We start from the raw sequence: 27272 nt of genomic DNA on the forward strand, positions 1-27272 counted from the left end.
AGGATTAGGGAAGAAAGAGAAATTGACTAGCATAGTGGGCTAGGTCAGTCCTTCTTAGACTCATACATATCACCTAGAGATCTTGTCAAATCACAGATTCTGAGTCAGTAAATGTAAAAGACACTTTACAGTAGATTTTAAGTGGAGATGGGGAAGATGGTTAAGATAGACTTGCATTTTAACAAGTTCCCAGTCGATGGCCAGAGCTGCTGGTCCAGGGACTAGACTTTGAGAAACAGTAATCAAGTTATTTATTTTTTTAGATATGTTTTTGAAGGATGGGGATATGGCAAGTGAGAGTAACTGCATTTGTTTGCAGAAGTGATACATTGGAGACTTGACTAACTAGTAGCCTTTTATTTGGTAGTTTTATCCTTGTGGAGATCAGTAGTTCTTGTGAATAATAAAAACTAGGTGTGTTTTGGTTTTAAAAACATGTTTAAAATCTGTTTCTTGAAAAACTCATTTTCTAAAGAGTTGGATCACTTTGGGAGTATAACATCACCGTCACATTGTGTGGGTAGGAGAGGTTGAGTCACAGACCCCACCCTCAGGGTGGTGACCCACAATCGAAAGGGAACTAAAAACCTGGAGCAAAGGGGTTGAACCCCACATCAGGCACCCAAACTCTTAAGTCCTGTACCTGAGAGAAGCCCCCAAAACATCTAGCTTTGAAAAACCATCAGGGGAATTGCACCCATGTGACCCAAAGGGCTGTAGTTGACTGAGAAATGCCTCTTAAAGGGTGACTGCATAGACTCACTCTCCCCAGGACCCCATGTAGATGCAGTTGTTTGAAAAGCACACAGACTTTATGTGAAAGAGATTGATTTGCTAATCTCAGAGCATGGGCCTGAGAAGAAGGGGCTGGTTGGAATACTCTCCAAGGATGGAGGTGCAGGCACCATTTCTGTACTCTCACTCTAAAGCCAATGGGTGCCTTATTTTTCTAGCTAGACGTTTTTCTTCTCCTAGGGAGGCTGACATTTCTGCACTTTCACTAAATCTTATTAAATGTTGCTAACGCCAGTGGGAGCCATTTTCACGCTTTCCCTCTGCCACACTCCATACCTCTGGAGGGGAGCTTTTATACATGTTTAGTTCTCTGGTTTTGCAGCTGCAACTCAAGGTATGCCCTGTGATCACCTGGCCCTGAAAGCCAGCAGTCTTGGGTGTCTGGGTCCCTCAGGACGGTAACAATTGGAAAGACAGTTCTTGGCAACCTACCACTCGCAGGGCACTGCACAGACAAGAGACTTAAACCCAGCCTTAGTCTTTCTGAGAAAGAGGACTGTTTGCTTGTCCAGGAGCTTTAGCTTGAGGGGAAGGCTTCTGGTGTGACACACTTGTAGAGGTCTGTGGAGTTGCTCTCAGGGAACAGAGGCTGGAGGACAGGACCTTTGCACTCTCCCTCTGCTTTGCTTCAGCTTGCTTCTATCTGCCATAAAGGACCTTATCTGGTGCCTCAGGTTTTGTGTCTGCTGCCAGGGGACACCTCTACATTGCTTGGCTCTGGCGGCCAGTGGTGGTCAGTGGGTCCCAGAAGACGGTGACCAATGGAGGAAAGTTCTTAAACAGCTACCATCCCAGAGCACAGCAGGAGGCAATAGAACAGGGTGCTAGGTCTTTCTGTGAAAGAGGCTGATTAGCTTATTTTCATGGCTATGAACTGAGGGACATGCTTCTAAATTAAACACAAATCAAAGGGCTAACTGTAAGCCTTCAAAAGACCTAGGAAGGCAGGTGCTGTCTTTGAGCTCCCCCTCCACTGCTCCAGAGTGCTAGACTCTCTTGGAGGAGAGCTCTTAACATGTGTCTGGTACCCTGCTTTTGTGGCTGCTGCCCATGGAATCCCCCTCCCCCTGCCTCCAGTGAATGCCTGGCCTGTTGCCCAGGGAGGCTTGTGTACCTGGGTCCCATAAGAGTCAGAGACACAGCTGGCTACCACACCCAGGGCACTGCACAGATAGCACACTGAAAACACCCCCTCCTTCTGTGGAAGAAGCCTGTTTGCTTGTCCAGGAACGTTGGTGTGAGGGTCACGCTTTGGGTTTTGCACACATCCAGAGGCCTATGGACTCGCTGTCTGTGAAAACAGGCTGAAGGATGACATCTTTGCACTCTCCCATTGCCTCACTACAGCTTACTGTAATCTCCAAGAAGGTGCTGATTCATTCTTATGGAGGCCTGAATTTTACAACTGTCACCAGAGGGGCACCCACAGATGGCCTGGTCTGGTGGCCAGCAGAGCTTAGCTTAACAGTTGTACAGGACTGTACATATTTGCATTCTTTAAAAGCTGCTGCCTTTCAGGGTCAGGCTTCCAATCAGCCTGAACCTAGGTGGTGCTGAGGTCTTCCCTGACCTCTTTGGGACACTGACAGGTCCTGGAACACACTCAACAACTGGGAGATATTAAAAATAAAATGAGCTGCTTGGACAAGCAATCACCAACGTTTGAGAGACAAGCAGGAGCTGCAAGTTTGAAGGATAAGATTCATCTCCTAAATGAAGCCACTCCTCCAAGACTGGGAGAGGTGGCTATTTCATGGAGTGTATAAAAGCAAACACAGAAAGTCAAGCAAGATGAGGAAGAGGGGAAATATGCTGTATGTGGAACAATAAAATAAAACCTTGGAGAAAAACGAAATGGAGATAGGTAATTTATGTGATAAAGGATTCAAAGTAATAATCATAAAGATGCCCACTGAGCTAGGAGAAGAATGCATGAACACAGTGAGAAGTTCAACAAAGGCAGAAAATATAAGAAAGTAACAAATCAAAGTCACAGAACTAAAAAATTGAAAAACACTGAAAAATACACTAGTGGGTTCAACAGCAGAGTAGATGAAGTAGAAGAAAGGATCAGTGAACTTAAAGCAAGGGCGGTGGAATTCACCCAAGCAGAGCAGCAAAAGGACAAAAAAATTTAAAAAGTGAAGGCAGCTTTAGGAGTGTGTGAGACAATGTCAGGTGGACTGATACGCATATTATAGGGGACCCAGAAGGAGAAAAAAGAGAGAAACAGGCAGAACATTTATTTGAAAAAGAATGAAAAGTTCCTTAACGTGAGGAAGGAAGCACATCCAGCTCCAAGTTCCAAATAAGATGTACTCAGAGGAGTCCACAGCAAGACACAGTATAATTAAAATGTCAAAAGTTAAAGACAGAGACTTAGGGCAGCAAGAGAAAAAGCAGCTTGTTACACATAAGACAATACTCAGAAGATTATCATTAGATGTTTCAGCACAAGCTTTGCCACCCAGAAAGGAGTTGCACAATATTATCAAAGTGCTGAAAGAAAAAAAGAATATGCAGTAAAGTTACCATTCAGAAGTAAAGGAGAGAGAATTTTCCATTCAAGCAATTGTAAAGGAGATCATTACCACTAAACCAATCTTATAAGAAATGTTAAAGGGACTCCTTTAAGCTGAAAAGAAAGGGCACTAATTAACAGGAACATATATGAAAATATAAGTCACTGGTAAAGGTAATTATATAGGAAAGACAGTGGATTCATCTTATAAAGCTAGTATGAAAGTTAAAAGACAAAATAGTAAAAATTAATGTAACAATAATAATTGGTATTAGGGGATACACAAGATAAAAGATGTAAAACATGACATCAAAAACAAAATGTGTGTGGGAAAATAAAAATTTAGAGCTTTAGAATGCTTTCAAACTTAAGTTGTTATCAACTTAAAATGCAATGTTATAATTTGTTACATGTAAACCTCATGGTAACTACAAAGCAACACCCTGTGGTAGATAACACAAAAAATAATGACAAAGGAATCTAAGTATACCATTTGCAAACTGCAAAGGAAGAGAGCAAGAAACAAGAAAGGAATGCTGGAATGAGAAAACAATTTAAAAAAAAACTGAAATGGCAGTAAGTACAAATGGACTAAATTCTCCAGAAGTAGTAGAGTGATTGAATGGCTGAAAAAAATAACATATTTATACACAGCTTACAAGAGACTCACTTCAGATATCAGGACAGGCACAGACTAAGAGTGAAAGGGGGGAGAAAGATATTCCATAGAAATGGAAACCAGAAGAAAGCTGTGGCAGGTATACATATATATATATCAGACAAAATAGAGTTTATGAACAACGACTGTAATAAGAGACAAGGGGATTACATAATGATAAAGGGGTCAATCCAGTAAGAGGATATAACATGTAAACATTTATGCACCCAGCATAGAACCATCTATATATATGAAACAAATATTAACAGTCCTAATGGGAGAAATAGACATCAATACAATAATAGTAGGGGATTCTGATACTCCACTTACATCAACCATATAGATCATCCGGACAGAAAATCAGTAAGAAAACGTCAGCCTTAAAGAACATGTGAGATCACATAGATTTATTAGATACATACAGACCATTCCATCAAAAAAAAGAAAAATCCAGCAGAATCACACATTTTTCTGAAGTGCACATGGAACATTCTGGGGAAGAAATTATGTTTTAGGCCACAAAACAATTCTTAATAAAGGAAGATTTCAAATCTTTGGAAAGTTTACAAATGTGTCAGATCAAACAACATGTAGGGAACCAACCATGGGTCAATGAGGAAATCAAAAGAGAAATTTAGAGAAAAACAACCTCGAGAAAATGCGAATACAACATAACATTTATGGAATGCAGCAAAAGCAGTTGTAAGAGCTAGGTCCCTGGTGATAAAACGCCTAACTCCATAAACAGTCTAACTTTACACACCAAGAATATAGAAAAAGAAGAATAAATGAAGCCCAAAGTTACTATAAGGAAAGAAATAACAAAGATCAGGATGGAAATAAATTAACAAAGACTCAAAAGACTATAGAAGAGATGAATGAAATTAAGAGGCTTTTTTTCTTTTAAAAGAAATTGATGAACGTTTAGCTAGACTCGTCAAGAAAAGGACAGGGCTTAAATAAATAAAATCAGAAATAAAAGAGATGTTATAACTGACACCACAGAAATACAAAAGATTGTAAGAGTGTACTGTCAGCTGAAAACAAAAATGCACAACCTACGAGTTGAGAATTATGTTTCATTTGGCAGACTTTCTGAGTACTGTAGCCTGGGAGACACCCTCTCAGATAGCTCTGGGGGACTGCTCCAGAGAGGTAAGGGAGGAGCCAGGATATATAGGAGTTTTCGCAACAAAAACAGGTAGTTGGAACATCAGAAGCTTACTGTTTAAAGAAAACTAGAAATCTCAAGTGAATGAATTTAGCACTTTTCTCTGTATGGGAAGATGCAGGAGTCTGGGCTGACGGAAATCATTTCTTTGATACACACCTTAGCTATGTAGGGTCACTATCCTGTTGTCTCCTCTCTTGAGTCCCTTCAGGGTGCACAGCTGGGGGCAGTTGGAGTGTTTGATGGCTTGATGGCTGCAGCATCCTTTGTTTAGTGCAATGGCTGGCAGCATTCTTAGTCCACACTACTATAAACAGTTATATACTAGCAGATTGTAGAAGAAATGGATAAATTCCTAGAAACGTACAAGCAAGCAGGACTGGATCATGAGGAAATAGAAAACTGAACATAACCAATAACTAGTAAAAAGTTTGAATCAATAATCAAAAATCTCCCAGGAAACAAAAGTTCAGGACCAAACAGCTTCATTGGTCAGTTCTACCAAATGAAGATTTAATACCTCTTTTTCAAACTCTTCAAAAAAGTTGTAAAGGATGGAACACTTCTTAACTATTTTTATGATGCCAGCATTACCTTGTTACCAAACCTGACAGGGATACCACAAGAAAAGGAAAATTACACTTCAGTATCCATGATGAATATAGATACAAAAATCTTTAGCAAAATATTAGCAAACTGAATCTAACAATACATTAAAAGAATAATACACTATGGTCAAGTGGGATTTATTCCAGGGGTACATGGGTGATTCAGCCTCTCATATCAATTGGTGATACACTTCATTAATAAAACGAAGGATAAAAGTCATAACATCCCCTCAGTATATGGAGACAAATCATGTGACAAAATTCAACATCTGTTTATGATGAAAACTCTCAAAGTGAATGTAGGGAAAATGTACCTCATAAAAAAAAGTCAGTGTATGAACATTCTGCAACTAACATACCAAAAGATGATGTATTGAAAGCTTTTCCTCTAAGACAGGAACAAGACAAGGATGCTCATTCTCATCACTTTTATTCAACACAGTATCGCAAGTCCTAGCCAGAGCTATTGGGCAAGAAAGAGAAGTAAAAACTGTCACTATTTGCAAGTGGCATTATATGATACTGTACAGAATCCCCTAAAGACCCTACCAAAAAAACTCTTAGAACTAATGGACAAATTCAGTAAGGTTCCTAGATACAAAACTAATTTACAAAAATGAGCTGGATTTCTCCTCAGCAAGAGCTATTAAGAAAAGAGTTCCACTCTAAAATTCTATCAAAAAGAATAAAATACCTAGGAATAAATTTAATCTAGGAAGTGAAAAACCTGTACACTGAAAACTATAAGATATTGATGAAGGAAACTGAAGAAGACACACCTAAATGGAAATAAATAAATTTCATGCTCATGGATTGGAAGAATTAATACTACTGAAATGTCCATACTGCCCACAGCAGTCTACAGATTCATTAAAATTGGTATGAAAGTACAATGGCATTTTTTTACAGAAATAGAACAAACAACCTAAGTGGTTTTTTTATGTAACCACAAAAGACCCTGAATAATCAAAGCAAACTTATAAAGGAAAAACAAGCTGGAGGCATCTTGCTCCCTGATTTCAAACTATATTACAAAGCTATAGTAATCAGTGTGTTATTGTCATAAAAACAAACACATAGATCAGTGAAACTGAACAGAGAGTTCAAACTCATGCGTACATGGCTAAATTATTTTATAAGAAAAGAGCCAAGAATATACAATGGGAGAAGGACAGTCTCTTGCATGGATTGTCTTGAGAAACCTGGACAACCACATGTAAAAGAAAAAAAGGGGACTTCTGTCTTAGACCATACACAAAAAGTAACCCAGAATGTATTAAAGAATCCATTGAATGTAAGACCTGAAACCATAAAAGTTCTAAAAGAAAACATGGGTGGTAAGCTCCTTAACATTGGTCTTCCCAGTAATTTTTTGGATTTGATGCCACAGCAAAGGCAGCAAGAACAAAAATAAGTAGGACTATGTCCAACTAGACAGTTTCTGCATAGCAAAGGAAATCATAAAAAAATTGTAAATGTAACTTACTGAATGGGAGAAAATATTTGTAAATCATATATTTGTTAAGGGGTTAATACGCAGGATATATAAAGATAGATAAAAATATATGTAAATATATGTACATAAAACTCAATAGCAAAGACCAAGAAATTCAGTTAAAAATGGAATAGAAGATTTGAATAGACCTTTTTTTTTTTTTTTTTTACTCAAAAAAGACAAAGAGATGGCCAACAGATACATGAAAAGTTGCTCAACATCACAAATTATTAGGAAGTGTAAATCAAAACTATAATGAGCTGTCATCTCACATCCTTAGTATGGCTATCAAGAAGATACAAGATAAGTGTTGATAAGGATGTGGGAAAAGGGGAATCCGTGTGCACGGTTGGTGGGAATGTAAATACATTATGGAGGTGTATCCAGAAATTAAAAATAGACTTGCCATATAATCCACCAGTTTCTCCTCTGGGTTTTTATCCAAAGAAAATGAAAACTCTAATTTGAAGTTAAGTATTCTTTGCAGCATCATTTATAATAGCCAAGGTTTGGGACAACAAAGGTGTCCATCAGTGGGTGTATGGATAAAATAGACGTGGGAAATGTATATGCATATATCTGGGAAATATATATACAATATGTACACATACAATGAAATATTATTCAGTCTTGATCACTAAAAAATAATTAAATCTGGTCATTTGCTTGGACAGCATGGATGAACATTGAGGGCTTTATGCTAAGTGAAATAAGACAGACATACATATAATCTCACTGATATTTGGCATTAAAGAAACACACACAAGCTCATAGGTTCAGAGAACAAATTAGTGGTTGCCAGAGGTGGGGGTTGGGAGGTGAGCAAATGTGTGAAGGGGTTCAAAAGGTACAAACTTACAGCTATAAAGTAAGTCATGGGGATGTAAGGTGCTCCTTGATGGCTATAGTTAGTAATACTGTATTGCATATTTGGAAGATGCAAAGAGACTAGATCTTAAAAGTCCTCCTCAAAAGAAAAAAAAAAGCTTTGTAACAACATATGGTGATAAATGGTAAATAACTATACTCATTGTGTTGATCCTTTTGCAGTGTGTACAACTATCAAATCATTATTTTGTACACCTGAAACTAATATTATGTCTCCTCAATTTTAAAAATAAAAAATATAAGAAAAATTAAATGAACTAAATTGTTTGGGATAATAATGTAGATAATTACTTTTCAATTTTGAACCAAGGAATTCTTTAAGAAACCAAACACACTTATAACAGAAAATAATGGCAAAGTGTGGCTTTATTCAAATTAATCCTGTCTTATTAAAGACACCTTAGAGAAATTTTCAGCAGATACCCAACAAAGGATTAGAATCGTGAATATATGAATAGCATGTACAGAGTGGTAAGGAAAGGCAGATAACCCAATAGAAAAGGGACAGGAGACATGATGCATTTTATTAAAGAAGAGAAAAAAGTCTTGGTTTGTACATTTTTTAAGTGGGGGAGATACAGAAAAAGTATGGATATAGTGTATTGAAAGTCCTCAGTAATGCTTATTAAATGGAAAATATCTTCGCACTTCGTTGACTTTAATATTTTCTTATGTATTGATTAGTTGTGTTTCTGTGCATATTGATTATCTAGTTTCCTTTGCCCCTTTTCCCCTTGGCATGTTGCTGTGCATTTTTTACTACAGCGAAGAGAACATAATTTTACTTCGACTCAAAAGCCATGTTTCAAAAATCTCAATCTTCTCTACCTACTTCCCGCCAAAATAGGACAAAAAGAACAGAGATAGGCCTTTGAGTTGCCACTTCTATTATCTTACAGTTTTATCAGTGCCTCTGCCTATGGGGCAGACATTTAAGTAGCAATGAGTCCCTTGTGGGACTCTAACCATCTTTGAGGCACCTTCTCTGTTGGAAACACTGGTTGTGTGTCTAAGATGAGTTTAGATGTTGCAGAATACCTTCTGCATTTGCCTGGAATCTCTCCTGGACTACCGCAATGTGGTGGAGTTCGTGGGTTATCTGGATTTGTTATTAACTCCTGCATAATCACAGCTGCCAGTGCCAGTTGTCTTTGAGAAATAAATTCCTAGGCCTTGGTCTCCTAGTCTGTATACCAAACTGTAGCAGATTTGTAGGCTCTGACTTGCCCCTTGTTCTTCTGTAAGAAAGCCAGAATAAACCTTGCCTTCTGAGCACAGTGAAAGCCATAATATCTAGGACTAGGGGGATTAGGGCTAGGAAGATGGAAGGTATCTGAAAAGGTCCTCCCCTGTCCCGCCTTTCTCCCAGGAAAAACAAAATAAAAACATCATGGTCTTCTGAAATGGCAAACTCCAAAACTCATGGCCACTTCTGTGATCAGTACTTCAGCTTGTTATTGAAAGCTGGTTCTCCCCTTAAGACCTTACTCCATTTTGGTCTTTTCTTACACATGTATCTCAGTGCTTGTAAGTGGACCCTTCCTGTTTCTATGTCCTCCGTTTTCTTAAGATTTAAGACAAATCTAGCTGTTCTGCTATTCTTCTTTTTGTTGCTGTCACTTACCCACTTTTTTGATCGTTTCTCCCACACTGAAGACTTTTGCACTGACCCACTGTGGTCCCAGTAAGTATGCTGCTTCACTGTGAACAGTCCAGATGAAACTCTGGCCCTGGCCTTTTGTTTTCTTTTCTATTGTGGTAAAATATACATGACATAAAATTACTGTTTAAAAAATGTTTTTAATTGGTATTTAAGTTTTTTAGGAATTGTCTTCTTCACAGGAACTGCATTCTTTTACAGTCTTACAGTGCACAAGGGCTTCAGTTTCTCCACATTCTTGCCAGCACTTGCTGGGTTCCCCCCATGCCCCTGAGGAATTTTTTGAATTGTGGTTAAATATCCGTAACATTAAATTTATCACTTTAACCATTTTAAAGCATGCAGTTCAGTGGTATTAAAAACATTCACATTGTTGTGCAACCATTGACCATTGTCCTTTTCCAGAAATTTTCATCATCCTCAGCTGAAACTCTATAACTATTAAACAATAACTCCTTATTCTCCTCTCCCTCAGCCACTAATTGCCATCATTCTACTTCCTTTCTCTATAATTTTGACTAGTCTTGGTATCTCATGTAAGTGGAATCATACAGTATTTGTCCCTTTGTGCCTTGTTTAGTTTACTTAGTGTAGTATCTTTAAGATTCATCCTTGTCCTAGCATATATCAGAATTTCATTCCTTTCTATCTGAGTAATACTGTGTTGTATGTATATACCACATTTTTGTGTGTGTGTGTGTGTGTGATTAGCGATAATCTTTATTTACTTATTTATTTTTTCAATAGATCTTTATTGGAGTATAATTGCTTCACAATACCGTGTTAGTTTGCACAACAAAGTGAATCAGCCATATGCATACACATGTCCCTATATCCCCTCCCTCTTGAGCCTCCTTCCCATCCTCCCTATCCCACCCCTCTGGGTCATCGCAAAGCACCGAGCCCATCTCCCTGCGCTATGCTGCTGCTTCCCACCAGCCAACTATTTTACATTCAGTAGTGTATATATGTCAATGCTACTCTCACTTCGCCCTCCCACCCCATGTCATTAAGTCCATTCTCTGTGTCTGCCTTTTTATTCCTGTCCTGCAACTATGTTCATCAGTACCATTTTTTTTTTTTTTTACAATCCATATATATATGTTAGTATATGGTATTTGTTTTTCTCTTTCTGACTTACTTCGCTCTGTATGACAGACTCTAGGTCCATCCACCTCACTATAGATAACTCCATTTTGTTTCTTTTTATGGCTGAGTAATATTCCATTGTATATATGTGCCACACCTTCTTCATCCATTCATCCGTCGATGGACATCTAGGTTGGTTCCATGTCCTGGCTATTGTAAATAGTGCTGCAGTGAATGTTGTGGTGCATGTCTCTGTTTGAATTATGGTTTTCTTAGGGTATATGACCAGGAGTGGGATTGCTGGGTCATATGGTAGTTCTATTTTTAGTTTTTTAAGGAACCGCCATACTGTTTGTTTTCCATAGAGGTTGTATCAATTTACATTCCCACCAACAGTGTAGGAGGGTTCCCTTTTCACCACACCCTTTCTAGCATTTATTGTTTCTAGCTTTTTTGATAATGGCCATTCTGACTGGCATGAGGTGATAGCTCATTGTAGTTTTGATTTACATTTCTCTAATAATTAGTGATGTTGAGCATCTTTTCATGTGCTTCTTGGCCATCTGTACGTCTTCCTTGATGAAATGTCTATTTAGGCATATTTTGTTTGTATCACATTTATCCTTTGATGGACATTTGGATTGTTTATGTCTTTTGGTTGCTTTGAATAGTGCTGCTTTGAACATGGGTGTACAAACATTTGTTCAAGTACTCTGTTTTAATTCTTTTGTGTGTATTCTGAACAGAAGTGGAATTGCTGGATTATATGGTAATGCTGTGTTTACTATGGTGACTGCATGCCGCTAGCAATGCACAAGGATTAAAATTTCTCCACATCCTAGCCAACACTTGTTTTCTGTTTTTCTGGTAATAGTCACCCTAATGGGTATATGATTATCTCCTTGTGATTTTGTTTGCATTTCCCTAATGATTAGTGACGTTGTGTATGTTTGATGTATTGGCCATGAGTATGTCTTCTTTAGGGAAATGTCTGTTCAAGTCTTTAGCCCATTAAAAAAATTTTTTTTTGTTCTTGAGCTTTAGGAGCTTTTTATATATTGTGACTATTAATCTTATTTCACCTATATGATTTACAGATATTTCCTCCTTTTCTGAGGGTTGCCTTTTCACTAATTTGATGGTATCCTTTGATGACATTTTGATAAAGTCAGATTTGTTAGTTTTTTTCTTTTGTTGCCTTTGCTTTTGGTGTGAGACTCAGGAATCATTGTCGAATCCAGTGTTAACAAAGTTTTTTCCCCTAGGTTTTCTTCTAAGAGTTTTATAGTTTTGGGACTCATATTTAAGTCATTGATCCACTTTGATTTAAGTATTATATTAGTGTTAGGTAAGGGTCAAATTCTTTTTTGAGTGTTGATGTTCAGTTTCTTCAGCATCTTTGGTTGAGAGATAGTCCTTTCCCCATTGAGAGGTCATGGCACCCTTGTGACAGTTATTTGACCACATATTTGAAAATTTATTTCTGTGTTTACTCTATTCCCTTGTTTGTCTTTATGCCAGTACAACATTATTTGATCACTCTAACTTTGTAGTAAGCTTTAAAATGAGCAAGTTTGAGACCTTCACCTTTGTTCTTTTTCATTGTTGTTTGGCTGTTCCGGATCCCTTGAGATTCCATAGGATTTGAGGAGGAATTTTTCTACTTTTGCAAAAGACATCATTGGTATTTTGATAGGATTCCATTGAATCTGTAGATCACTTTGGGTAGTTTTGGGATCTTAACGATATTCTGATTGGTATAACTACCTCTACACCTCTTTTGGTTTTGATTACGTGGAATATCTTTTTCTGTCATATACTCAACCTGTTTATGTTTTAGATATAAAATGAACCTCATAGATAATATATAGTTCAGTCATGTTCATATATGTTTATTTATATTTTTCATTGAGATGTACAGCATAGTGATTAGATATGTACATATGTATCAATATATAATGCAAAATGATCACCACAATAAGTCTAGTTAGCATCCATCAACATACATAGTTACACGTTTTTTTTCCCTATGATGAGAACTTTAGATCTACTGCCTTAGCAACTATCCAGTATAAAATACAGTATTATTAACTATAGTCACCTGCAGTCACTTATCTTATATCTGGAAGTTTGTACCTTTTGACCATCTTCACCAATTATGGCCCCCCTCTTGGCTCCCTGACTCACCTGCCAACCACCTATCTGTTATCTGTATCTGAGTTCTTGTTTTAAAGATGCCACATATGAGTGAGATCACGTATTTGTTTTTCTCTGTCTGATTTATGTCACTTAGCATAATGCCCTCAAGTTCCATTATGTTGTCACAAATGCCAGCATTTCTTTCCATTTTTGTAGGTGGATAATATGCCATTGTCTGTGTGTGTCTATATCATCTTCTAGCTGTCTGTATCATATATATATGTATATCATGTAAGTGTATGTGTGTATATCATTGTAAAATTTGATTCATCCATCCTTGGACATTTAGGTTTTTTCTATGTCGTGGCTATCCAGTTATGTGTTAGTATTTTTGGTTCCTCAAGAAAAATTTTCCCAAGTAGAATTTCTGGATCATGTGGTAGTTTTATTTTTAAATTTTTGAGGAACCTCCATACTGTTCTCCATAGTAGCTGCACCAATTTACATTCCTACCAACAGTACACAAAGGTTCCCTTTTCTCCACATCCTCTCCAATACTTGTTATTCTTGTCTTCTTGTTAATAACCATTCAGCCAGGTGTGAGGTTATACCTCATTGTGGTTTTTATTGGTATTTCCCTGAAGATTAGTGACTTTGAGGATTTTCATGTACCTGTTGGTTAGCTGAATGTCTTTTTTGTTTGTTTGTTTGTGCTATTGAATTGTTGAATTTGGATATTAACCCCTTATCATATATATAATTGCAAATACTTTCTCCCATTCAGTAAGTTGAATTTTCATTTTGTTGATGGTTACCTGTGCAGCTAGTTTTTGTATATGATGTAAGATAGGAGTCCTCTTTCATTCTTTTGCATGTGGCTGTTCAGTGTTCTCAACACCATTTATTAAAGAGACTCCCCTTTCCCCAGTGTATATTCTTGCCCCCTTTTTCATAGGTTAATTGATCATAGGTGTGAGGGTCTATTTCTGGGCTGTCTATTCTGTTCCATTGATCTGTGTGTCTGTCTTTATGACAATACCAAACTGCATTGGTTACTATAACTTTGTAATATAGCCTGTGATGCCTTCAGCTTTGTTCTTCTTTCTCAAGATTGCTTTGGCTATTCTGAGTATTTTGTTCTATACATATCTTAAGATTGTTCTAGTTCTGTGAAAAATGCCATTGGAATTTTGATAGAGATTGCATTGAATCCATAGATTGCTTTGGTTAGTATGGACATTTGAAACAATATTAATTCTTCCAGTCCATGTGCATGGAATATATTTCCATTTGTTTACGTCTTCAGTTTCTTTTATCAGTGTCTCATAGTTTTCACTGCTGGTCTTTCACCTCCTTGGTTAAGTTTATTCCTAGGTATTTTATCTTTTGGATCAATTTGTAAATGGGATTGCTTTCTCATTTCTCTGTTAGTTTGTTAGTAGTATATAGACATGAAGCTGATTTTTGTATATCAAGTTTGTATTCTGCAACTTTACTGAATTTATATATCATTGGCAAATATTGACAGTTTTTCTTTTTCTTTTTCCAATTTCAATATGTTTTATTTTTTTTCCTAATTGCTGTAGCTGGGACTCCCATTACCATGTTGATTGAAAGTGGTGAGAGTGGGCATCATTGTGTTGTTCCTGATCTTACAGGAAAAGCTTTAAGCTTTTCACCACTGAGGGACATTTTAGCTGTGGGCTTGTCATATATTGTCTTTATTGTAATGACATACTTTCCCTGTAATACCCACTTGTTAGGAAGGTGTTTTTTTTTTTTGATTACAAAAGGATGTTAATTTTTGTCAGATGCTTTTTTTTTTGTCTATTGACATGATGCTATGATTTTTATACTTCATTTGGTTAAGGTGATATATCACATTGATTGATTTGCAGATACTAAATTATCCTTGCATCTCTGAAATACATTCCACTTGATCAATAGTGTAAGATTCTTTTAATATTGTTGAATTCAATTTGCCCATATTTTATTGAGTTTTGTATCTATGTTCAGTAGAGATATTGGCCTGTAATTTTCTCATAATATCCTGTCTGGTTTTGGTATTAGAGTAATGCAGGCCTCATGAAATGAGTTTGAAAGTGTTCCCTCTTCTGATTTTGGAAGAGATTGAGAACGATTGGTATTTATTCCTCAGATGTTTGGTAGAATTCATCAGTGAAGCCATATGGTCCTGGATTTTTGTTTGTTGGGTGTTCTTTCATTACTAATTCAATCTCCTTACTTGTAATTGATCTGTTCAGATTTTGTTTCTTTGTGAATCTCTTTTTAGGTTGAATGCTCCTGTGAATTTATCCATTTATTCTAGATTGTTCATTATTGGTGTATAATTATTCACAGTAGTCTCATGATCCTTTGTATTTCTGTGGCATTAGTTGTAATGTCTGCTCTTTCATTTCCAATTTTATTTATATGAGTTCTGGTTTTTTCTTCATGAGTTAGGCTAAAGGTTTGTCAATTTTCTTTTATCTCTTTTTAAAAAAACAACTCTTAGTTTTATTGGAATTTTCTGTTGTCTTTTTATCTCCTCATACTCAATTCTGATCTTTGTTATTTCCTTCTTTTTCCTACCTTTTGGCTTTATTTTCTTCTAGTTCTTTTAGATACAAAGTTAGGTTGTTCATTTAAGATTTTTCTTGTGTCTTGCTGTAGGCATTTATCACTGTGAACATCCATCTTAGAAATGCTTTTGTTGCATTTGAGAAGTTTTGGAGTGTTTTTCCATTTTCATTTGTTTCAAGATATTTTTTATTTCTCTGTTGATTTCTTCATTGACCCTTTGGTTGTTCAGTACATGTTGTCCAGTTTTCACACGTTGGAGAATTTTCTAGTTTGTTTTTATAATTGATTTTTAGCTTCATAACATACTGTTTGTAAAAGATGCTTCATACAGTATCAGTTTTCTTAAATTTACTAGGACTTGTTTTACACTCCATCATATGATCTCTTCTGGAGAATGTTCCAAGTGCACTTGAAAAATGTGTATTTTGCAGCTTTTGGTTGGAATGTTTGGTATATCTTTTAAGGCTTTTTCATCTGACGTTTTGTTTAAGTCCAGTGTTTCCTTATTGATTTTCTTCCTGGATGATCTGTCTGTTTATGAGAAGTGAGGTATTAAAATTTCCTGCTATTATTTTATTCCTATCTGTTTACCTCTTTAAGTCTCTCAATATTTGCTTTTTATACTTAGTTGGGTGCATAAGTATTGTATATACTATATTTTCTTACTGGAATGACTGCTTAATCATTATATGGTAACCCTCTTGTCACTTATCACAGTTTGCTTTAAAGTCTGTTTTGTCTCATATAAATATAGCTGCCCCAGCTTTCTTTTGGTTTCCATTTTCATGGAAATCTTTTTCTGTCCCTTCATATTCAGTCTATATGTCCTTAAAGGTGAAATTAGTCTCTTGTGGGCATGAAGTAGTTGGGTCTTTTTTTTTTTTTTTTTTAATCCATTTAGCCGCTCTTCCTCTTTTGATTAGAGGTAATTTAGTTTGTTTACAGTTAAAGTAATTATTGATAGATATTACTTGTACCAGTTTGTGAAATGTTTTCTGACTGTTTTGTAATTACCCTGTTCCCTACTTATTTTTTTGCTTTGTTTCTGTGTGATTTGATGATTTTCTGTATGGTGTGTGTTTTATCTTTTGTGGATCTATAGGTGTTTGCTTTAAGATCACCCTAAGGCTTAAATGAAACAAATTATATTTGTAACAGTATTCTATATTGACAACAATCTAAATTTGAACTCATTTTAAAACTGTACATTTCAGCTTTCCCTCACATTTTGTTTTCTGATGTCAAAATTTACATCTTTTATCTTACGTATTCATAACAAATTACTGTAGTAGTTATTTTTGGTACTTCTTTTTCACTGTTGTACTAGCTGTATAAGTGGCTAATTCACCAATTTTACATTAGTTTTTTTGAATTTTGCTGTAGATTTTACCTTTTAACTGTGAGATTTGTACTTTCATATATTCTCCTATTACTAATTTGTACCCTTGCATTTCAGCTTAAAGAAGTCCCTTTAACATTTCTTTAGAGGTCAGTCTAGTGGTGATAAACTCCTTTAGCTTTTGCCTGTCTGGAAAATTCTTTGTCTCTCCTTCAGTTCTGAAGGACAACTTTGCTGGTTAAATATTCCTGGTAGCTAGTTTTTTTCTTTCAGTACTTTGACTATATCACGTCTCTCTCTTCTTGCCTACAAAGTTTCTGCTAAAAACTTGTTGATAATTTTATGGAATTTCCCTTTTACATAAGAAGTTGTTTTCCTCTTGTAGGTTCTTTTTTTTTAATTTATTTATTTATTTTTATTTTTGTCTGTGTTGGGTCTTCGTTTCTGTGTTAGGGCTTTCTCTAGTTGCGGCAAGCGGGGGCCACTCTTCATCGCGGTGCGCGGGCCTCTCACTATCGCGGCCTCTCTTGTTGCAGAGCACAGGCTCCAGACGCGCAGGCTCAGTAGTTGTGGCTCACGGGCCTAGTTGCTCCATGGCATGTGGGATCTTCCCAGAGCAGGGCTCGAACCCGTGTCCCCTGCATTAGCAGGCAGATTCTCAACCACTGCGCCACCAGGGAAGCCCCTCTTGTAGGTTCTTGATTCTCTCTTCATATTTAACTTTCAACTTTTTAATTATATCGTGTCTTGGTGTTGGTCTTTGGGTCCCTCTTATTTATAACTCCCTGGGCTTCCTGAATTTGGATATCTTGTCTTCCTTCCACAGGTTTAGGAAGTTTCCTGCTTTATTTCTTTAAGAGCCTTTTTGACCCTTTCTTTCTTCTTCTGGACCCCTGTAATGTGAATGTTGGTGTGCTTGATGTTGTCCCAGAAGTCCCGTAATCTGTCTTTACTTGGTTTTATTCTTTTTCTTTTTGCTGCTATGATGGGGTGAGTTCCAGTGCCCTGTATTTGAGTTCACTGGCCCTTTTCCTGCCTCATCTAATCTGCTGCTGATCTTTCTGTTATATTTTTGCAGTTTAGTCATTGTGTTCTTTGGCTATGTGGTTCTTTTTGGTACTTTCTTGTATTTTCTGTCTCTGTTGAAATGCTCACTTCACTCATCTGTTCTTGAAAGCTCAGAGAGCAGCATCTTTAGTGTCATTATTTTAAACTTTTTATCAGGTAAATTAATTATCTCTATCTCAGTAAGATATTTATCTAAAGTTTTATCTTTTTCTTCTATTTGGAATTATTTCCTCTGTTTATTTTCTTTGACTCTTTGTGTTGGTTTCTGTGCATTAGATAAATCAACTACTTTGCCCTGTTTTGGAAGGGTGACCTCATATAGGAGATGTCAACCAAAAAATGCACCACCTATAAGTTGAGATTTATATTTTATTTGGTGGACAAAAGTGAGGACTATAGCCTGGGACGCAGCCTCTTGGATATCTCTAAGAGACTGCTCCAAAGAGGTAAGGGAGCAGAGAGGATATATAGGAGTTTTTGCAACAAAGACCAGGTAGTGGGAATATCAAAAGAAAGTTAATTAGGGAAAATCAGATATCTCAAGTTAAAGGAACATTCCCATTTACTGTTGCAACACAAGGAATAAAATATCTAGGAATAAACCTACCTAAGGAGGTAAAAAACCTGTACTCACAAAACTATAAGACACTGGTGAAAGAAATCAAAGACAACACAAACAGATGGAGAGATATGCTATGTTCTTGGATTGGAAGAATCAAGATTGTGAAAATGACTGTACTACCCAAAGCAATCTACAGATTCAGTGCAATCCCTTTCAAACTACCCATGGCATTTTTCACAGAACTAGAACAAAAAATTTCACAATTTGTATGGCAGCACAAAAGACTTCAAATAGCGAAATCAAACTTGAGAAAGAAAAACAGAGCTGGAGGAATCAGGCTCCCTGACTTCAGACTATACTACAAAGCCGCAGTAATCAAGACAGTATGGTACTGGCACAAAATCAGAAATATAGATCAATGGTACAGGATAGAAAGCCCAGAGATAAACCTATGCACCTCTGGTCAAAAAATCTATGACAAAGGAAGCAAGAATATACAATGGAGAAAAGGCAGTCTCTTCAATAAGTGGTGCTGGGAAAACTGGACAGCTACATGTAAAAGAATGAAATTAGAACACTCCCTAACACCGTACACAAAAATAAACTCAAAATGGATTAAAGACCTAAATGTAAGACAGGACACTATAAAACTCTTAGAGGAAAACATAGGAAAAACACTCTTTGACATAAACCACAGCAAGATCTTTATTGCCCACCTCCTAAAGTAATGAAAATGAAAACAAAAATAAACAAATGGGACCTAATTAAATGTCAAAGCTTTTGCAGAGCAAAGGAAGTAATAAGACGAAAAGAGAACCCTCAGAATGGGAGAAAATATTTGCAAACGAAGCAACGTACAAAGGATTAATCTCCAAAATATACAAACAGCTCATGGAGTTCAATATCAAAAAAACAAACAACCCAATCAAAAAAGTGGATGGAAGACCTAAATAGACGTTTCTCCAAAGAAGACATTCAGATAGCCAGGAGGCACAAGAAAGGATGCGAAACATCACTAATTATTAGAGAAATGCGAATCAAAACTACAATGAGGTATCACATCAGTCAGAATGGTGATCATCAAAAATTCTACAAACAATAAATGCTGGAGAGGGTGTGGAGAAAGGGAATCCTCTTTCACTGTTGGTGGGAATGTAAGTTGGTACAGCCACTATGGAGGACAGTATTGAGGTTCTTTAAAAACTAACAATAGAGCTACCATATGACCCAGCAATCCCAGTCCTAGGCATATATATGGAGAAAACCATAATTTGAAAGGATGCATGCACCCTGATGTTCACTGCAGCACAATTTACAATAGCCAGGACATGGAAGTAACCTAAATGTCCATCAACAGAGGAATGGATAAAGAAGATGGGCACATATATAAATGGAGTATTAGCCATAAAAAGGAATGGAATTGGGTCATTTGTAGGGACGTGGATGGACCTAGAGTCTGTCATACAGAGTGAAGTAAGTTGGAAAGAGAAAAACAAATACGGTATATTAACGCATGTATGTGGAATCTGGAAAAATGGTACAGATGAATCTATTTCTAGGGCAGGAATAGAGACACAGACATTGAGAACAGACATGTGGACCCGGAGGGGGGAAGGGAAGGGGAGGTTGGGACAAATTGGGAGAATAGGATTGACATATATACACTACCATGTGTAAAACAGATAGCTAGTGGGAACCTGCTGTATAGCGCAGGGAACTCAGCTGGGTGCTCTATGATGACATAGATGGGTGGGATGGGTGGGAGTGAAGGGAGGTCCAAGAGGCAGGAGATAGAGATATAGCTGATTCACTTCATTGTATAGCAGACATTAACACAACATTGTAAAGCAATTATACTCTAATTTTAAAAAAAAATGTTTATACAAAAAAAAAAAAAGCTGCTGACTTCTGGCCTGTAAGATTCATGCTGAGAAATTTGCTGATCATCTTAATGAGGATCCTTTGTATGTGATGAGTTGTTTTTCCTCTTGTTGCTTTCAAGCTCTGTCGTTGGCATTGGACAGTTTTATTACTATCTGTCTCAGTGTGAGTGTGGTGACTTTATCATTCTAGAGTTTGGTGGGCTTGTGTATTCATATCTTGGAATCACATTTGGGAAATTTTTGGTCATTAGTTTTCAAGTAACCTTTCTGCCCCTTTCTCTCTCTCTTTTCTCTTCTTGGTCTCCCACAATGGATGTGTTGGTCCACTTGATGGTGTCCCACAGGTACCTTAGCTCCTAGATCGTTTCCTCAGTCTATTTTATTTCTATTTCCTCTGAGTTGATAATTTCTGTTATTCTACAAGTTCACTGATTCTTTCTTCTCCCTGCTCAAATCAGATTTTTAATCCCTCTAGTGAATTTCTTGTTTTCAATTACTGTACTCTTCACTCCAGATTTTTTTCTTTTGGCTCCTTTCTGTGGTTTCTGTCTCCTTATTGATTTTTCCATTTTACTTATACATTGTTTCCTGACTTTGCATCTTTCTTTAACTCTAGGCATTTTAACTACAGTTATTTTAAAGTCTCTGATAATTCTACCATCTGGTGTTTCTCTAGGACAATTTGGTTGATTGGTCTTTTTCCTTCGAATGGGCCATGCTTTATTTTGTTGTATCTCTTATGATTTTTTTGTAGTTTGTTAAAAACTGGACATTTGAATCTTACGGTGTGGTAGTTCTGGATATGAGATTCTCTCCCTTTACCAAGGTTTGTTGTTTTGTTTAATTTTGTTTTGTTATTGCTGTAGAGTGTCTCTGTTAGAGATCAGCCTGTGATGCAAATCTAAGATCTTCTCACATCATCTTTGATCCTAGACTTGCATGGTGACTTTCTAAATTTCCCCAGATGGGGTTGGTTTTGCATGTTCTAGTGCTTAAATGTCTGGCTCTTCAAAGGGGATAAAAAGGATAAATGAAGGGGAAAATAATAAAATTGATCCTGTTTCCTTCAGTCTCCTACATGCTTCTTCACATGGAGGTGTTCGCAACAATGGTGGCCCACCTCTGTGTCTACCCTTTTATGATCAGGTGTATTTATAAATCCAGAGTCAGAACACATATCCCTGACGTTTGGAGGACTGAGTCTTTATTGCCTACCCTGGCTCATGTAAGCCGCTCCAGGAATTTTAGTATGGCCGCCTGCCATGGGGCTGTGGAGTGGAAGAATAAGTGCTGCTACACTGCTTTTGGTTTAAATGAACCGAAATTAATTACAATTTACTGACCAAGTATTTCTCTGGAAATTGCAAGCCTTTGAATAGACCTCAGAGTTCCAAAATAATTATATCAGTTTCTGTCAGTGCAGTTGTTGTCTAGATGTGGAAACAGATTCCTGACTCTGTCCACTGTGCCATCTTCCCTGATGTCACTTCAGCTTCTTCTTCCTGACTACCTCATCATTGTGCCCTCCCTGGCTGTCCTCTGCTCCAGAGGTGAAAAGTCAAAAGATACTCTATTCAGACTGTAACCATTGGTGCAGCATACCTGTTGAAGTATTCCCAATGCAGTTGTTTTCTGTAACTGCTGTAGCTACCTCTACATTCTCTGCTTTCTCTTTGCCCATACCACCTTCTATCTTTATGTCTGTTTTTTTTCCTTAGGTTTCATACTCATAATAATCAGTATTTCTCTTTGGAAATACTCCTTATCCCCTTTGTTCATTCCACCTGCCTGGTGTAATGCCAACTCTGGGTATCCAAAAATATAACTAGGCAGATGAAAATGCAACTGGATCTTCATCGCTGAAGATCATTTTAATACCTGTGTCTCACTATAGTATTATAAAAGTGCAACAGCGAGATGCCTTTTTTGTTAAATATTAATCCTCAAATTCTCTCTACCTCTCTGCAGTATATTTCTGTAGAGAAACCATCACTCTGTCAGTGTCTCCACATCAAATAAATTAAATGCAGGGACTTCCCTGGTGGCACAGTGGTTAAGAATCCACCTGCCAGTGCAGGGGACATGAGTTCGATCCCTGGTCTGGGAAGATCCCACATGCTGTGGAGCAACTAAGCCCAAGCGCCACAACTACTGAGCCTGCGCTCTAGAGCCCGTGAGCCACAACTACTGAAGCCCACGCGCCTAGAGCTGGTGCTCTGCAGCAAAGAGAAGCCACTGCAATGAGAAGCCTGTGCACCGCAAAGAAGAATAGCCCCCGTTTGCTGCAACTAGAGAAAGCCCACGCACAGCAACAAAGACCCAATGCAACCAATAAATAAACACACAAACAAATAAATAACCAAACAAAAAAATTAATTGCATTTGTGCCTTTGAGTGCATTTGAGTCTTCTGGACTCTCATTCAGTTTTTTAAATCATTAATGTTTATTATTTCAACGTCTGTACCTAATCAATTCAGTGTAATATATCAGCTTCTGAGGTGCAATACCAGTATTTTTTGAAATTATTGTTACCATTGAAGAGTATAATTACAATAGGCACAATAGGGATTATACTAATTCTCTGGTATGTGAGAACTTTGGATGGGGGAAGAAAGAGGTTTAGTTACAGATAATTTGTATAGAACCTATGGAACCTATTTAACCTGCACTTAAGTTAGTGTGCTCTGCTCATAGACCATAGTAAGATACAAAAGCAATATTATTTTTTCCCTGCAGGAATTTCAATAAAGCTGTTTTTAATAGCTGTAAATATTTTACCTGTAAGGAGACTTGATAGGTTTCTTGGATATGTTACTTTTGCACTTGGAGTATTTGGGTGAACGTTTATTCTTTTTGAAACCTTTATTGAAATGTCTGTTAGCATAAAACAGAAGAATTTGCTCTAACTCTAAAATTGCCTTCTTTACTCACAAAGACTCCTGAGTGCTGCTTACCCTTTTCAACAAAGTGTCTTTCACAATTTTCTTTTAGAAAAATAAAACTAGATGGTGTTGATTCATAAGAAGTGTTCTTAAGAGATTTATTTTTTAATAAAAGAACAGACATTGAAATTGGTTTTCTTCCTGCATTAAATGATTTGTGTACTTTCTTATGACATCTGAGTAAAAGAGTAGGAGAAAAAGTTCCATGACTATAATTGCTATTTTTCCAATTTTAATTCAAAAGTTTTTACTATACTTTCTAAACCTAAAGAAAGTGCTTATTACTTTTAGCTGGAGGAGTTCAGGAACGTTCAGAAGCAAGTGAAGATTCTGCAGAAGAAGCAAGCCCAGATTGTGAAAGAGAAAGTTCAGTTGCAGAGTGAACACAGCAAGGCTATCTTGGCAAGAAGCAAACTAGAGTCTCTTTGCAGGGAACTTCAACGTCACAATAAGACATTAAAGGTTAGTTGGTTTCTTTTTCTGTTTTACAGGAGGTACTTAGGCTGATTTTATAATTACCATGTATGTATTTGAAGTAAATCCTTGTGTCATTTGCTTTAGTGGGACTTAGTTACATTAATGGGTGCTGGTTGGTAAATCCTGGATACAATTGCTCTGGTAGATTAGGTTCCTGAGCAGACCAGTCTGTGGGGTCCTCAGAGACAAACTACCTTGCTTTTTATTTTGCTTGGGCTAATGCTGTGTGTGATGTCATTGTAAATCAAGGACTTTTTATATCCAACATTTGGTTTCAGATTCAAGGAAGAGCTCCTTACCTCATACTTGATCACAGGGAAGCTAGAATGTATTGATGTTTATGTCAATAACCCTCCTGCTTAGGAAGTTTAAGGTTACTGCATAGTCTTCTGACCATTAATGTAGTTGATTACCTTGTTCTCCCTGGATAAGGAATGAAATGGCTTGGCTGAAATGAAGAAACTTACAGACTTGAGTCGAAATGAGTTTAAAGGAAAAGCACGTGGCAGAGCTCTCCTATGGATGCTAATTGGATAGTTTGCTTTCTACTCTGTGCATCTTCAACTATTTAGTTGCTAAATACTTAGAATAGTAGTCATACCTGAGCTGATATAAAGGAAGTAGTAAAGGAAGTGAAGGAAGAGGGAACAGGTATCAAAATTTGTATCAGTAGGGGAAGAAGGACAAAGAGTAGACTCTAGAAAGAATCTGCCTCCTATAATGGGAGGGGACATATCTGCCTTTAGCAATAAAGAGGTACAGTTGGCGTATGATTTGGTTGAGCATGGTTGATCTCTGATTACCCCTATCTCTGAAAGTCCCAAGGAACTAGAATATAGGACAACTCAAGAAATAATCATGATCTAGTATGTGGGTATTTTTTTTCCCTTTGCTTTTGAAACCTTGGATTTAGATATAGTAAAAGTAGATTTTTTTTCTTATAACAGGTCAGAATTTTGACTGAACTAATAATTGTTTAGGTAAAGGTCTTTTGGCATTTGAAAGAGTTGAAAGTAAGCTTTTTAAAATTTAGATTCCATTTGTCCCTTGCCCTCTAGGGAATGGAAGGTGTGACTCAGAAAGTAAGCTGCTAGATGGGATATATATCACTTGAGGCTGATCTAAGAAGATAATCTGCTTAACCAGTGAGGAGGATATTTGGGAAAATAATGTGGAAGAAGCACACTGTGTGGACAGGCTCCTCCCTTGTACTGTAGTATAGTGATTATGTAGATGGTCAGATAACACTTTATTTATAGCAGGGCAGTTTGTGTTTCTATGATTACTTTGTCTACTTTGGGAAATCTGCTTGATTTTCAGTGAGAGCCTTCTGGCTGTAGACCAGAAGGGAGAAGAAATTTTAGTTCAGAAGTAACACTTTGGGCAGCATTATATGAACCCACATAGCAGCAACATCTTTTTTTCAGCATTTGCGCTATAGTTTCACAGTATTAACAAAAAGTTTTTGGATAATAAGGAAGAAAATATGCAGCAGGCAAGAGAAGAAGAAGAAAGACATAAAGAAGCAACTGCACATTTCCAATTTACTTTGAATGAAATCCAGGCACAACTAGAACAACATGATGTACACAACGCCAAACTCCACCAGGAAAATATTGAACTGGGAGAGAAACTGAAGACGCTCATTGAACAGTATGCACTGAGGGAGGAGGTAAAGGTGTTTTCTGTGTTTAGACATCTTGTTATTTCCAAAAACTTTGTGCCACTTCTTACAAATTTTATTGTCACCAGACAGTTTTAGAACTTCTGCATATTTATAGTGGAAGTCAGTAATTTCTTAGGAAAAGGTTAGGCACCATGTGAACTGAATTGGGATCATCACTTGATGTCCCAGGAGTCAGTGGATTTGGATATGTAAGGTAATTTCTAGGAGACATGCTAAGTAGTACTTGTTTCCCATGTGGTACTGGAAGAATATGATTTTAGCACAGAGACTGTTTTTCCCGTATCTGACCTAACAATAAATAAGTATTTGGCACTCAAATACTGAATGTCTCAGACTTCTGTAATAATCTCTACTATATACAGTACCATTGCTTTCCCCCTACTATATTGTATTTGGGAGAAGAAAATAACCCATCACCTAGTCCTGTTGGTACAGTTAATGAAGTAAAAAGTTTATAGGAATGATCTGTGGCTGCAGAACCTGGTCATTGCAATTACTTTACAAACTAGTCTGGAAGTTGGGTGGTGTCTAGATTAAAAGCAAATTGGTGATAACCTGCTCATTTAAGTTTTGTTACTTTCACAGGTCAAAAGTACAGGATGAGAAGCTTTGGGTTTTCCAAAGGGTGCATACCCTGCCTTTAATGTGCTATAAACTAGTAAAATATTATTCTTTTATGTATTCTGACCCTTATGCAAACAGGTAAAAATTGCTAACTAAAAACCATTATCTCCAGTTAAAATGGAAAACTTCATATGTATTTTACAACAACAACAAAAAAAGATTGTGGCATTTGTGCAGTTTTCAATTCAAATTTCAGATTATTTCAATTTATAGTTTTACGTAGTGTTTGAAAACATTTTAAAGATTTTGAGCATTTTACAAACCATTCTTCTATCTTTTAACAATTTTCTAATTTCCATAATTTGAAAATTAAAAGTAGAATTCATCAGTTAGTTTCAGCAGTTATTCACTTTCGTGCCTAGTAACATTTTTTATCTACTTTCAAGCAAATCCAAGATGATATATTATTTCACTCCACTATTTAAATGCATATCTTGAAATGGCAAGACTCTCTTTTGAAGCAGAATGCAATACCATTTTCATACCTAAAAATTTCACAGTAACTAATCAAATACTGTATCACTGTTCATATTTCTCCATCTCCCACTTTATAAGATTGTTTGAATCAGGTCCAGATAAGGCTTATACAATTGATTGGTTGTTATGTCTCAAGTCTTTGTAATATATAGGTTTCCCTCTCTTTTTTTCTCCTTGGATTCTGTTTATTGAAGAGACAGTTTTTAAGCCTATGCAATGAATTTTCTTTTTTCTTGTATTTATTTTTATAGAGTCAGCACTTTCTTAAAGGAGTCTTTTATGTTTTGTTGTTTTTAAGAATGATAGTCTACCTGGCTATTAATGTAGCAAATTTGGAAAGTGTATGTCTAAGTCATATTACTTCTAAATCTTTTTTGAGATATTACAAAATTTTGTCTTCCTTTGGATAAGGATATAATTTAATAATCAAACTGTCTGCAATTCAAGACAGATCTGGTACAGTCCTCAAAAGCTAATTAGGTTATGTCTTATCAATTAGCCTTTCTTTCTCTTACATGGGTTATTTAAATAAGAGAGTTACTATTTCTCCAAGATGGATGTTCTGATTACTTTATTGTACATAAGTGCCACTTAACAATTTAGTT

The 27272-nt window shown here is 36.7% G+C and overlaps 1 protein-coding gene across 4 annotated transcripts in view; it reads left to right on the forward strand.

Moving 5' to 3' along the window:
• Positions 1–27272, forward strand: part of LOC137757636 (gamma-taxilin-like) — a 51328-nt gene that overhangs the window by 15126 nt on the left and 8930 nt on the right. For all 4 annotated transcript variants that reach the window (XM_068534236.1, XM_068534235.1, XM_068534237.1 and 1 more), the window contains 2 exons: positions 23694–23864; positions 25357–25551. In XM_068534236.1, the coding sequence (XP_068390337.1) occupies positions 23694–23864; positions 25357–25551 (366 nt within the window). The remainder of the gene's footprint in view (positions 1–23693; positions 23865–25356; positions 25552–27272) is intronic.

Source organism: Eschrichtius robustus, chromosome Y, assembly GCF_028021215.1.
Source record: "Eschrichtius robustus isolate mEscRob2 chromosome Y, mEscRob2.pri, whole genome shotgun sequence".
Lineage (NCBI taxonomy): Eukaryota > Metazoa > Chordata > Mammalia > Artiodactyla > Eschrichtiidae > Eschrichtius > Eschrichtius robustus.